At 41.1% G+C, this 13,732-nt stretch overlaps 1 protein-coding gene across 2 annotated transcripts in view; it reads left to right on the forward strand.

The window, feature by feature from the left end:
- The first annotated feature begins 1,722 nt into the window (after positions 1–1,722).
- LOC131944419 (coiled-coil domain-containing protein 17) overlaps positions 1,723–13,732 on the forward strand; it is a 42,494-nt gene continuing 30,484 nt past the window's right edge. The window contains exons 1-3 of one of the 2 annotated variants that reach the window (XM_059305018.1): positions 1,728–1,782; positions 2,315–2,533; positions 3,378–3,640. In XM_059305018.1, the coding sequence (XP_059161001.1) occupies positions 3,452–3,640 (189 nt within the window). In that variant the 5' untranslated portion in view covers positions 1,728–1,782; positions 2,315–2,533; positions 3,378–3,451. Of the gene's footprint in view, positions 1,783–2,314; positions 2,534–3,377; positions 3,641–13,732 lie in introns of both variants that reach the window. The other variant, XM_059305019.1, reaches the window with a different exon arrangement.

The raw sequence follows: 13,732 nt of genomic DNA on the forward strand, positions 1-13,732 counted from the left end.
GGCGTCACCGGTGCGATCCGCACCCCCGCCCCACAACCTCTCGCAATGCCTCTGATTTAACCTAATTCAATGCAAAGCATATCAATCGTGAGACACCAAATCACACACAAATTTCGGGCTTGATTTAATATTGTTTTGAAAATGTCATTATCTTATTTCTAAGTTAATATCAAGTACGTCAACAGTATTTAAACACGAAGGTTTGATAAGTGTTATGGTTTCCCGTGTTAGTTTTATTCTTATGATATTTTGCATTTATATTAATAATTAATAGCTGTCTTTCTTGTTATAGCTTATTGTAATAATAATTACGATAAAAGAATACTTTTTTGATTTGCTTAGTACAAAAACTATTAAAATGAAATTTTTGGTCACCCCTTTTAGAAGATTTAAAGAGGGAAATAAATCATGGGAGTTGCTTGAAGGTTCTCATTTCTTTCACACTACAGCTCGTGTAGTTTAGTTGTCTGTGCAACGGTGTGTGTTGGTTACTGTAGAACAATCACTGCTGTAGTAGATCAGTTTTTTTGTTTTTTACAAAACTACCTCACCCCACCCCGCATGACGTGGTCTGGCGGGATGGTAGTTCCGCCCATGCAGTAACCTCAACATTGTAAGTGTGGTCAGCACTATGCCCAACCGCCTTTACTATCCCTAACGTGAGTCAGGAACCCATCAGAATTCGGTGGACCCAGCAGAGGCGTAGCGATTCGACCTATTCTGGTGCCCAGGGCGGACTATCAATTTTCTCGCACACCCTCCATTTTCTATACATATTTATTCATGTGTGTGTAAAACCGCCCCCTCCCCCAGTTGGAAAGATTTGTGGCGCTTCTTGTTAGTTACAATCCCGTAAAATTTTCGGTGCCTCTAAATTGATATAGAAAACCGTTAAATCAGTTTAAAAACCTGGCAGTGGCGGGGGGGGGTTGGGGGGGGGTCATAACCCCCCCCCCATAGACCACTCGGTATATATATATATATATAAAGTATGAGGGGGGTGCAAATCGAAAGTATGAGGGGGGGGGTGCAAATCGAAAGTTTGAGGGGGGGGGGGTGCAAATCGAAAGTTTGAGGGGGGGGGGGGTGCAAATCGAAAGTTTGAGGGGGGTGCAAATCGAAAATTTGTCCCCGGGTAAAAATTGGAACCCCCCCCCCCTTGAGACGATCCTGGCTACGCCACTGAAACCTGGTAGTCATTTATTGTCGTAATATTGATTGTGTGTAATCGATACTTCAGCTTAAAACGAGCTTTTAAATTAATGTCTGTACTCCTTTTGGCGCCCCCTTGGGGTCGACGCTCGGGGCGGCCGCCCCATCCGCCCTTCCCAAGCTACACCACTTGGACCCAGACACGTTTTACTGACACGAAACCCGGACTCGAAACTTTCGGTTTATAAGTTGTCAATGCTTTTTAGACTAATTCTGTGGAAGTCTATTGACTTTAATAGCCTAATATATAGGCTATTAAATTGTCTTTTGTATTGTTAGTCACTTGAAATAAAATGCAACCCCTTAAAAAGCCACAAACTACACGAATTCAAGCTAAAATTAATGTTATTATTACAATATTTTTTATTATTATGTAAGGAAGTTGATATCGTGGTTAATAAAAGGAAAATTAAAATGTAAGAGCTAGAATTAAAACACCGGAAGTATGTAAAAATAAAATATACTTTAATATGACTTAACACCGTAATCTTTATTTTGTAAACGTTGCTATGTCCATTGACCAATCAAAGAAAGAATTTCATTGTGATCTCTTAATCATGGCTTCCCATGGTAGGTTTACTAATTTTTTTTACTAGATCCAGATACACTCAGAAGTAGTTCTAGATTTAGTAATATTTAACACAAACTACTTGTTTTCAAATATACTCAGAAGTAGTTCTAGATTTAGTAATATTTAACACAAACTCCTTTTTTTTTTTCAAATATATTATTACTTATGTGTCGAAAAGCTTAGAAATAAAAAGTAGGCCTAAAGTTTAGTAAAGGCAAAGACATTAACATTAAAATTAAACCTACAAAATAATAGGACCTAGATCTAGGCCTAACATTTTAATTTTTATTTATTAATTGATCTGAAATCTAGGCCTAATCATTCTAATGAAATGTTATAAATGTTACTAATAATAAGTTAATAGGCCCTACTAACAAACAACTAATTTTACTAAAAGTAGATCTATTAGTAATACTAAAAATAATGTAAAATGTAACCAAATTACTAATCTAATAGTAAATACTAGTAATAGTTGTGAAATTGGCTTGAAAAATGGTCCAAAATCTTGTACCTATATTAAATTTTTCAAAGTGACTACCTGACTACTCGGAAAAAGAGTTTTCGCCCCAGCGTCTCCACCTAGTCAGCAATAGATAGTTCTGCGTCTCCACCTAGTCAGCAATAGATAGTTCTGCATGCGCAGTGACCTTAATAGCTGAGCTAGGGTTAAGGATAGGGTTAGGGCTAGGGTTCTGTGGTTGGTTTGTAAACACACGCATGCACAGTAACATGGAAAACATCACAGCAAAGGCAAGTAGTAGTTTCTCTCCATTGCGCATGTGTATGTTTTTCCAGCTAGAATCGGCCTAATTATGTATGTGTATATATATATATATATATATATATATATATATATATATATATATATATATATATATATATATATATATATATATATATATATATATATATATATATATATATTTATTTATTTATTTATTTATATATAATTTCAAAAACTTTAAAATTCCTTTAAAAAATATGTCAAGCTAAAATTGTAGTTTCATTTTTTCAAAAATGAAAAATTAAAGCTGTTTAGTAGTGTTTAGATCTTTGGAACTATCCTATTGCACTCATTTTTATATTTTGGTAATAGGGATAAGCAGTTGAAAATAATTTTAAATTTATGTTTAGGCCTATATTTTATCAATTTAAGTATTTTTAAAAAAAAATTCCTGTTCCTATCATTGGGTCAACCAGGGTAGCCAGGAAATTTTTATTTGACTACAGATTTTTAATTTACAAATGACCAATGTTTAAATAGCAAATCTTACTCTCAAATACTGCTGTCTTAAAGTTAATTTCTGGCTGTATTGATTTATATGGTTGCTTATAAAAACAACTTTTTGTTTAATATTTGTGGTATTCTAACTACCATTTTACTCACTTTCACCCAAAATGTCACCTGGTAAATTAAGTTAATGCTGGAATAGTTTAGTTAAAATCATTTGAAATATATTTTTAACTGTATGTTTTTTTTTAAATAATTAAATTTAATAGGTGTGCTTTTGAAAGTATTTATTAGACCTTACAATATGATTATTTATCAATAACATTCTGATATTTTTATGTAGTGTTGTCTTTTTGTTTCTAGTTTCTATCTTGAATAAGTTGCACTGTGCTACTACGTAGAAGTTTGTTGATCCCCGAGACATTGAAAGATTAAGTATGGATGAGGCACTTGCTATGCACTGGAGATGTTACGATTGTAACATGACATTCTCCAACCCCAGTCTTCTGCAGAAACACAGGTCAAGGTTCTGTGTGGGTGGAGGCCTGGGGGATCCTGATCAACTCATGCTGCGCAGGGGATTTAGATCTGAGTTGCCACCAGATGGAGGGGATGTACCAGATGATGTAAGCATTTTATACTAGCCTTGTATTCAGTTAACATCATCTCCACTGCTTCTTGCATGATTTTCTTCTATTTTCAAGTTTAAAGCTTATGCTGATCATTTAGAAAACAATTTGGTTTATAAAGTTAAAACCAGCAATTTTAACTTTTTAAATTGCACAATCACTTGACATATATGATGCTGGACTTTAGAATAATTAGTTATGTTTTCATTAGCCTTAGTTATTACAATTTGCAAATAGAATATTAATTTAGTTCCAATAAAAATAATTATAAGAAAGTAAAACGCTTGTAAACAATTCTCTAGCCTCTTCTGGGCTGACCTTTTGAGTTTTACATCTGTTTGCCTAACATATACGTTTTTGAAAAAATCACAACACCATTGTAAACACCACCTTGTTGTATGACAAATATATTTTGACATCTGTCCTACTGAATGAAAATCCCTCAAATGGCTTAGTCTGTGAGACAGACAGACAGTGGCTGGTGAGACAGATAGACAGTGGCTGGTGAGACAGACCGTGGCTGGTGAGACAGATAGTGGCTGGTGAGACAGATAGTGGATGGTGAGACAGACAGACAGTGGCTGGTTAGACAGACAGTGGCTGGTGAGACAGACAGTGGCTGGTGAGACAGACAGTGGCTGGTGAGACAGAAAGTGGCTGGTGAGACAGACAGTGGCTGGTGAGACAGACAGACAGTGGCTGGTTAGACAGATAGTGGCTGGTGAGACAGACAGACAGTGGCTGGTGAGACAGACAGTGGCTGGTTAGACAGACAGTGGCTGGTGAGACAGACAGTGGCTGGTGAGACAGACAGTGGCTGGTGAGACAGACAGTGGCTGGTGAGACAGACAGTGGCTGGTGAGACAGACAGACAGTGGCTGGTTAGACAGATAGTGGCTGGTGAGACAGATAGTGGCTGGTGAGAACGATAGACAGTGGCTGGTGAGACAGACAGTGGCTGGTGAGACAGATAGTGGCTGGTGAGACAGACAGACAGTGGCTGGTGAGACAGACAGTGGCTGGTTAGACAGACAGTGGCTGGTGAGACAGACAGTGGCTGGTGAGACAGAGAGTGGCTGGTTAGACAGATAGTGGCTGGTGAGACAGATAGTGGCTGGTGAGACAGATAGACAGTGGCTGGTGAGACAGACAGTGGCTGGTGAGACAGATAGTGGCTGGTGAGACAGATAGTGGCTGGTGAAACAGACAGACAGTGGCTGGTGAGACAGACAGTGGCTGGTTAGACAGACAGTGGCTGGTGAGACAGACAGTGGCTGGTGAGACAGACAGTGGCTGGTGAGACAGACAGTGGCTGGTGAGACAGACAGTGGCTGGTTAGACAGATAGTGGCTGGTGAGACAGATAGTGGCTGGTGAGACAGATAGACAGTGGCTGGGGAGACAGACAGTGGCTGGTGAGACAGATAGTGGCTGGTGAGACAGATAGTGGCTGGTGAGACAGACAGACAGTGGCTGGTGAGACAGACAGTGGCTGGTTAGACAGACAGTGGCTGGTGAGACAGACAGTGGCTGGTGAGACAGACAGTGGCTGGTGAGACAGACAGTGGCTGGTGAGACAGACAGACAGTGGCTGGTGAGACAGACAGACAGTGGCTGGTGAGACAGACAGTGGCTGGTGAGACAGACAGACAGTGGCTGGTGAGACAGACAGTGGCTGGTGAGACAGATAGTGGCTGGTGAGACAGACAGTGGCTGGTGAGACAGACAGACAGTGGCTGGTGAGACAGACAGACAGTGGCTGGTGAGACAGACAGTGGCTGGTGAGACAGACAGTGGCTGGTGAGACAGACAGTGGCTGGTGAGACAGACAGACAGTGGCTGGTGAGACAGACAGTGGCTGGTGAGACAGACAGTGGCTTGTGAGACAGACAGACAGTGGCTGGTGAGACAGACAGACAGTGGCTGGTGAGACAGATAGTGGCTGGTGAGACAGACAGTGGCTGGTGAGACAGAAAGTGGCTGGTGAGACAGATAGTGGCTGGTGAGACAGACAGACAGTGGCTGGTGAGACAGAAAGTGGCTGGTGAGACAGAAAGTGGCTGGTGAGACAGAAAGTGGCTGGTGAGACAGACAGACAGTGGCTGGTGAGACAGATAGTGGCTGGTGAGACAGAAAGTGGCTGGTGAGACAGACAGTGGCTGGTGAGACAGACAGTGGCTGGTGAGACAGACAGACAGACAGTGGCTGGTGAGACAGATAGTGGCTGGTGAGACAGACAGTGGCTGGTTAGACAGACAGTGGCTGGTGAGACAGACAGTGGCTGGTGAGACAGACAGTGGCTGGTGAGACAGACAGACAGTGGCTGGTGAGACAGACAGACAGTGGCTGGTGAGACAGAAAGTGGCTGGCGAGACAGACAGACAGTGGCTGGTGAGACAGACAGACAGTGGCTGGTGAGACAGACAGACAGTGGCTGGTGAGACAGACAGACTGGCTGGTGAGACAGACAGACAGTGGCTGGTGAGACAGACAGTGGCTGGTGAGACAGACAGACAGTGGATGGTGAGACAGACAGTGGCTGGTGAGACAGAAAGTGGCTGGTGAGACAGAAAGTGGCTGGTGAGACAGAAAGTGGCTGGTGAGACAGAAAGTGGCTGGTGAGACAGATAGTGGCTGGTGAGACAGACAGACAGTGGCTGGTGAGACAGATAGTGGCTGGTGAGACAGACAGTGGCTGGTGAGACAGACAGACATTGGCTGGTGAGACAGACATACAGTGGCTGGTGAGACATACAGTGGCTGGTGAGACAGACAGTGGCTGGTGAGACAGACAGACAGTGGATGGTGAGACAGACAGTGGCTGGTGAGACAGACAGACAGTGGATGGTGAGACAGATAGTGGCTGGTGAGACAGACAGACAGTGGATGGTGAGACAGACAGTGGCTGGTGAGACAGACAGACAGTGGATGGTGAGACAGATAGTGGCTGGTGAGACAGACAGACAGTGGATGGTGAGACAGACAGTGGCTGGTGAGACAGACAGACAGTGGCTGGTGAGACAGACAGTGGCTGGTGAGACAGACAGACAGTGGCTGGTGAGACAGACAGTGGCTGGTGAGACAGATAGTGGCTGGTGAGACAGACAGTGGATGGTGAGACAGACAGTGGCTGGTGAGACAGACAGACAGTGGCTGGTGAGACAGACAGACAGTGGCTGGTGAGACAGACAGACAGTGGCTGGTGAGACAGCCAGTGGCTGGTGAGACAGACAGACAGTGGCTGGTGAGACAGACAGTGGCTGGTGAGACAGATAGACAGTGGCTGGTGAGACAGATTGACAGTGGCTGGTGAGACAGATATTAGATGTTGAGGGGATCCGGACAAAAGGCCGACAGCTGAAAGGCCGACAAGACAAAAGGCCGACAAGTTTTATAAAACAACAAACTACAATTACAGACATGTGTTAATTTTCACTAAAACCTGATAGACATACTTAATAAAAAACTTATATTGCAACACAGAAAAAATTAGGTTCTAGTATGATAAATTGTCTACTTCTGTTTTCAAGTTCAGCAATGACATTTGCTATCCTGTCCTCTTGATACCCCACCACACCATAGTATGATAAATTGTCTACTTCTGTTTTCAAGTTCAGCAATGACATTTGCTATCCTGTCCTCTTGATACCCCACCACACCATAGTATGATAAATTGTCTACTTCTGTTTTCAAGTTCAGCAATGACATTTGCTATCCTGTCCTCTTGATACCCCACCACACCATAGTATGATAAATTGTCTACTTCTGTTTTCAAGTTCAGCAATGACATTTGCTATCCTGTCCTCTTGATACCCCACCACACCATAGTATGATAAATTGTCTACTTCTGTTTTCAAGTTCAGCAATGACATTTGCTATCCTGTCCTCTTGATACCCCACCACACCATAGTATGATAAATTGTCTACTTCTGTTTTCAAGTTCAGCAATGACATTTGCTATCCTGTCCTCTTTATACCCCACCACACCATAGTATGATAAATTGTCTACTTCTGTTTTCAAGTTCAGCAATGACATTTGCTATCCTGTCCTCTTGATACCCCACCACACCATAGTATGATAAATTGTCTACTTCTGTTTTCAAGTTCAGCAATGACATTTGCTATCCTGTCCTCTTTATACCCCACCACACCATAGTATGATAAATTGTCTACTTCTGTTTTCAAGTTCAGCAATGACATTTGCTATCCTGTCCTCTTTATACCCCACCACACCATAGTATGATAAATTGTCTACTTCTGTTTTCAAGTTCAGCAATGACATTTGCTATCCTGTCCTCTTGATACCCCACCACACCATAGTATGATAAATTGTCTACTTCTGTTTTCAAGTTCAGCAATGACATTTGCTATCCTGTCCTCTTGATACCCCACCACACCATAGTATGATAAATTGTCTACTTCTGTTTTCAAGTTCAGCAATGACATTTGCTATCCTGTCCTCTTTATACCCCACCACACCATAGTATGATAAATTGTCTACTTCTGTTTTCAAGTTCAGCAATGACATTTGCTATCCTGTCCTCTTGATACCCCACCACACCATAGTATGATAAATTGTCTACTTCTGTTTTCAAGTTCAGCAATGACATTTGCTATCCTGTCCTCTTTATACCCCACCACACCATAGTATGATAAATTGTCTACTTCTGTTTTCAAGTTCAGCAATGACATTTGCTATCCTGTCCTCTTGATACCCCACCACACTATAGTATGATAAATTGTCTACTTCTGTTTTCAAGTTCAGCAATGACATTTGCTATCCTGTCCTCTTGATACCCCACCACACCATAGTATGATAAATTGTCTACTTCTGTTTTCAAGTTCAGCAATGACATTTGCTATCCTGTCCTCTTGATACCCCACCACACCATAGTATGATAAATTGTCTACTTCTGTTTTCAAGTTCAGCAATGACATTTGCTATCCTGTCCTCTTGATACCCCACCACACCATAGTATGATAAATTGTCTACTTCTGTTTTCAAGTTCAGCAATGACATTTGCTATCCTGTCCTCTTGATACCCCACCACACCATAGTATGATAAATTGTCTACTTCTGTTTTCAAGTTCAGCAATGACATTTGCTATCCTGTCCTCTTGATACCCCACCACACCATAGTATGATAAATTGTCTACTTCTGTTTTCAAGTTCAGCAATGACATTTGCTATCCTGTCCTCTTGATACCCCACCACACCATAGTATGATAAATTGTCTACTTCTGTTTTCAAGTTCAGCAATGACATTTGCTATCCTGTCCTCTTGATACCCCACCACACCATAGTATGATAAATTGTCTACTTCTGTTTTCAAGTTCAGCAATGACATTTGCTATCCTGTCCTCTTGATACCCCACCACACCATAGTATGATAAATTGTCTACTTCTGTTTTCAAGTTCAGCAATGACATTTGCTATCCTGTCCTCTTGATACCCCACCACACCATAGTATGATAAATTGTCTACTTCTGTTTTCAAGTTCAGCAATGACATTTGCTATCCTGTCCTCTTGATACCCCACCACACCATAGTATGATAAATTGTCTACTTCTGTTTTCAAGTTCAGCAATGACATTTGCTATCCTGTCCTCTTGATACCCCACCACACCATAGTATGATAAATTGTCTACTTCTGTTTTCAAGTTCAGCAATGACATTTGCTATCCTGTCCTCTTTATACCCCACCACACCATAGTATGATAAATTGTCTACTTCTGTTTTCAAGTTCAGCAATGACATTTGCTATCCTGTCCTCTTTATACCCCACCACACCATAGTATGATAAATTGTCTACTTCTGTTTTCAAGTTCAGCAATGACATTTGCTATCCTGTCCTCTTTATACCCCACCACACCATAGTATGATAAATTGTCTACTTCTGTTTTCAAGTTCAGCAATGACATTTGCTATCCTGTCCTCTTGATACCCCACCACACTATAGTATGATAAATTGTCTACTTCTGTTTTCAAGTTCAGCAATGACATTTGCTATCCTGTCCTCTTGATACCCCACCACACCATAGTATGATAAATTGTCTACTTCTGTTTTCAAGTTCAGCAATGACATTTGCTATCCTGTCCTCTTGATACCCCACCACACCATAGTATGATAAATTGTCTACTTCTGTTTTCAAGTTCAGCAATGACATTTGCTATCCTGTCCTCTTGATACCCCACCACACCATAGTATGATAAATTGTCTACTTCTGTTTTCAAGTTCAGCAATGACATTTGCTATCCTGTCCTCTTGATACCCCACCACACCATAGTATGATAAATTGTCTACTTCTGTTTTCAAGTTCAGCAATGACATTTGCTATCCTGTCCTCTTGATACCCCACCACACCATAGTATGATAAATTGTCTACTTCTGTTTTCAAGTTCAGCAATGACATTTGCTATCCTGTCCTCTTGATACCCCACCACACCATAGTAAGATAAATTGTCTACTTCTGTTTTCAAGTTCAGCAATGACATTTGCTATCCTGTCCTCTTGATACCCCACCACACCATAGTATGATAAATTGTCTACTTCTGTTTTCAAGTTCAGCAATGACATTTGCTATCCTGTCCTCTTGATACCCCACCACACCATAGTATGATAAATTGTCTACTTCTGTTTTCAAGTTCAGCAATGACATTTGCTATCCTGTCCTCTTTATACCCCACCACACCATAGTATGATAAATTGTCTACTTCTGTTTTCAAGTTCAGCAATGACATTTGCTATCCTGTCCTCTTGATACCCCACCACACCATAGTATGATAAATTGTCTACTTCTGTTTTCAAGTTCAGCAATGACATTTGCTATCCTGTCCTCTTGATACCCCACCACACTATAGTATGATAAATTGTCTACTTCTGTTTTCAAGTTCAGCAATGACATTTGCTATCCTGTCCTCTTGATACCCCACCACACCATAGTATGATAAATTGTCTACTTCTGTTTTCAAGTTCAGCAATGACATTTGCTATCCTGTCCTCTTGATACCCCACCACACCATAGTATGATAAATTGTCTACTTCTGTTTTCAAGTTCAGCAATGACATTTGCTATCCTGTCCTCTTGATACCCCACCACACCATAGTATGATAAATTGTCTACTTCTGTTTTCAAGTTCAGCAATGACATTTGCTATCCTGTCCTCTTGATACCCCACCACACCATAGTATGATAAATTGTCTACTTCTGTTTTCAAGTTCAGCAATGACATTTGCTATCCTGTCCTCTTGATACCCCACCACACCATAGTATGATAAATTGTCTACTTCTGTTTTCAAGTTCAGCAATGACATTTGCTATCCTGTCCTCTTGATACCCCACCACACCATAGTATGATAAATTGTCTATTTCTGTTTTCAAGTTCAGCAATGACATTTGCTATCCTGTCCTCTTGATACCCCACCACACCATAGTATGATGAATTGTCTACTTCTGTTTTCAAGTTCAGCAATGACATTTGCTATCCTGTCCTCTTGATACCCCACCACACCATAGTATGATAAATTGTCTACTTCTGTTTTCAAGTTCAGCAATGACATTTGCTATCCTGTCCTCTTGATACCCCACCACACCATAGTATGATAAATTGTCTACTTCTGTTTTCAAGTTCAGCAATGACATTTGCTATCCTGTCCTCTTGATACCCCACCACACCATAGTATGATAAATTGTCTACTTCTGTTTTCAAGTTCAGCAATGACATTTGCTATCCTGTCCTCTTTATACCCCACCACACCATAGTATGATAAATTGTCTACTTCTGTTTTCAAGTTCAGCAATGACATTTGCTATCCTGTCCTCTTGATACCCCACCACACCATAGTATGATAAATTGTCTACTTCTGTTTTCAAGTTCAGCAATGACATTTGCTATCCTGTCCTCTTTATACCCCACCACACCATAGTATGATAAATTGTCTACTTCTGTTTTCAAGTTCAGCAATGACATTTGCTATCCTGTCCTCTTGATACCCCACCACACCATAGTATGATAAATTGTCTACTTCTGTTTTCAAGTTCAGCAATGACATTTGCTATCCTGTCCTCTTGATACCCCACCACACCATAGTATGATAAATTGTCTACTTCTGTTTTCAAGTTCAGCAATGACATTTGCTATCCTGTCCTCTTGATACCCCACCACACCATAGTATGATAAATTGTCTACTTCTGTTTTCAAGTTCAGCAATGACATTTGCTATCCTGTCCTCTTTATACCCCACCACACCATAGTATGATAAATTGTCTACTTCTGTTTTCAAGTTCAGCAATGACATTTGCTATCCTGTCCTCTTGATACCCCACGACACCATAGTATGATAAATTGTCTACTTCTGTTTTCAAGTTCAGCAATGACATTTGCTATCCTGTCCTCTTTATACCCCACCACACCATAGTATGATAAATTGTCTACTTCTGTTTTCAAGTTCAGCAATGACATTTGCTATCCTGTCCTCTTTATACCCCACCACACCATAGTATGATAAATTGTCTACTTCTGTTTTCAAGTTCAGCAATGACATTTGCTATCCTGTCCTCTTTATACCCCACCACACCATAGTATGATAAATTGTCTACTTCTGTTTTCAAGTTCAGCAATGACATTTGCTATCCTGTCCTCTTTATACCCCACCACACCATAGTATGATAAATTGTCTACTTCTGTTTTCAAGTTCAGCAATGACATTTGCTATCCTGTCCTCTTGATACCCCACCACACCATAGTATGATAAATTGTCTACTTCTGTTTTCAAGTTCAGCAATGACATTTGCTATCCTGTCCTCTTTATACCCCACCACACCATAGTATGATAAATTGTCTACTTCTGTTTTCAAGTTCAGCAATGACATTTGCTATCCTGTCCTCTTGATACCCCACCAAGCTATATTACACCCATCTCAACTTCCCCTCTTCCCTGTTCTTGGTACACTTGTCTTACAATCACAACTTCCCCTCTTCCCACTTCTTGGTACACTTGTCTTACAATCACAACTTCCCCTCTTCCCACTTCTTGGTACACTTGTCTTACAATCACAACTTCCCCTCTTCCCACTTCTTGGTACACTTGTCTTACAATCACAACTTCCCCTCTTCCCACTTCTTGGTACACTTGTCTTACAATCACAACTTCCCCTCTTCCCACTTCTTGGTACACTTGTATTACAATCATCCATCACAACTTCCCCTCTTCCCACTTCTTGGTACACTTGTCTTACAATCACAACTTCCCCTCTTCCCAGTTCTTGGTACACTTGTCTTACAATCACAACTTCCCCTCTTCCCACTTCTTGGTACACTTGTATTACAATCATCCATCACAACTTCCCCTCTTCCCACTTCTTGGTACACTTGTCTTACAATCACAACTTCCCCTCTTCCCACTTCTTGGTACACTTGTCTTACAATCACAACTTCCCCTCTTCCCACTTCTTGGTACACTTGTATTACAATCATCCATCACAACTTCCCCTCTTCCCACTTCTTGGTACACTTGTATTACAATCACAACTTCCCCTCTTCCCACTTCTTGGTACACTTGTCTTACAATCACAACTTCCCCTCTTCCCACTTCTTGGTACACTTGTATTACAATCATCCATCACAACTTCCCCTCTTCCCACTTCTTGGTACACTTGTCTTACAATCACAACTTCCCCTCTTCCCAGTTCTTGGTACACTTGTCTTACAATCACAACTTCCCCTCTTCCCAGTTCTTGGTACACTTGTCTTACAATCACAACTTCCCCTCTTCCCACTTCTTGGTACACTTGTCTTACAATCACAACTTCCCCTCTTCCCAGTTCTTGGTACACTTGTCTTACAATCACAACTTCCCCTCTTCCCACTTCTTGGTACACTTGTCTTACAATCACAACTTCCCCTCTTCCCACTTCTTGGTACACTTGTATTACAATCATCCATCACAACTTCCCCTCTTCCCACTTCTTGGTACACTTGTATTACAATCACAACTTCCCCTCTTCCCACTTCTTGGTACACTTGTCTTACAATCACAACTTCCCCTCTTCCCACTTCTTGGTACACTTGTATTACAATCATCCATCA

Source organism: Physella acuta, unplaced genomic scaffold, assembly GCF_028476545.2.
Source record: "Physella acuta isolate Inbredline_101_S28 unplaced genomic scaffold, ASM2847654v3 ptg000491l, whole genome shotgun sequence".
Classification (NCBI taxonomy): domain Eukaryota; kingdom Metazoa; phylum Mollusca; class Gastropoda; family Physidae; genus Physella; species Physella acuta.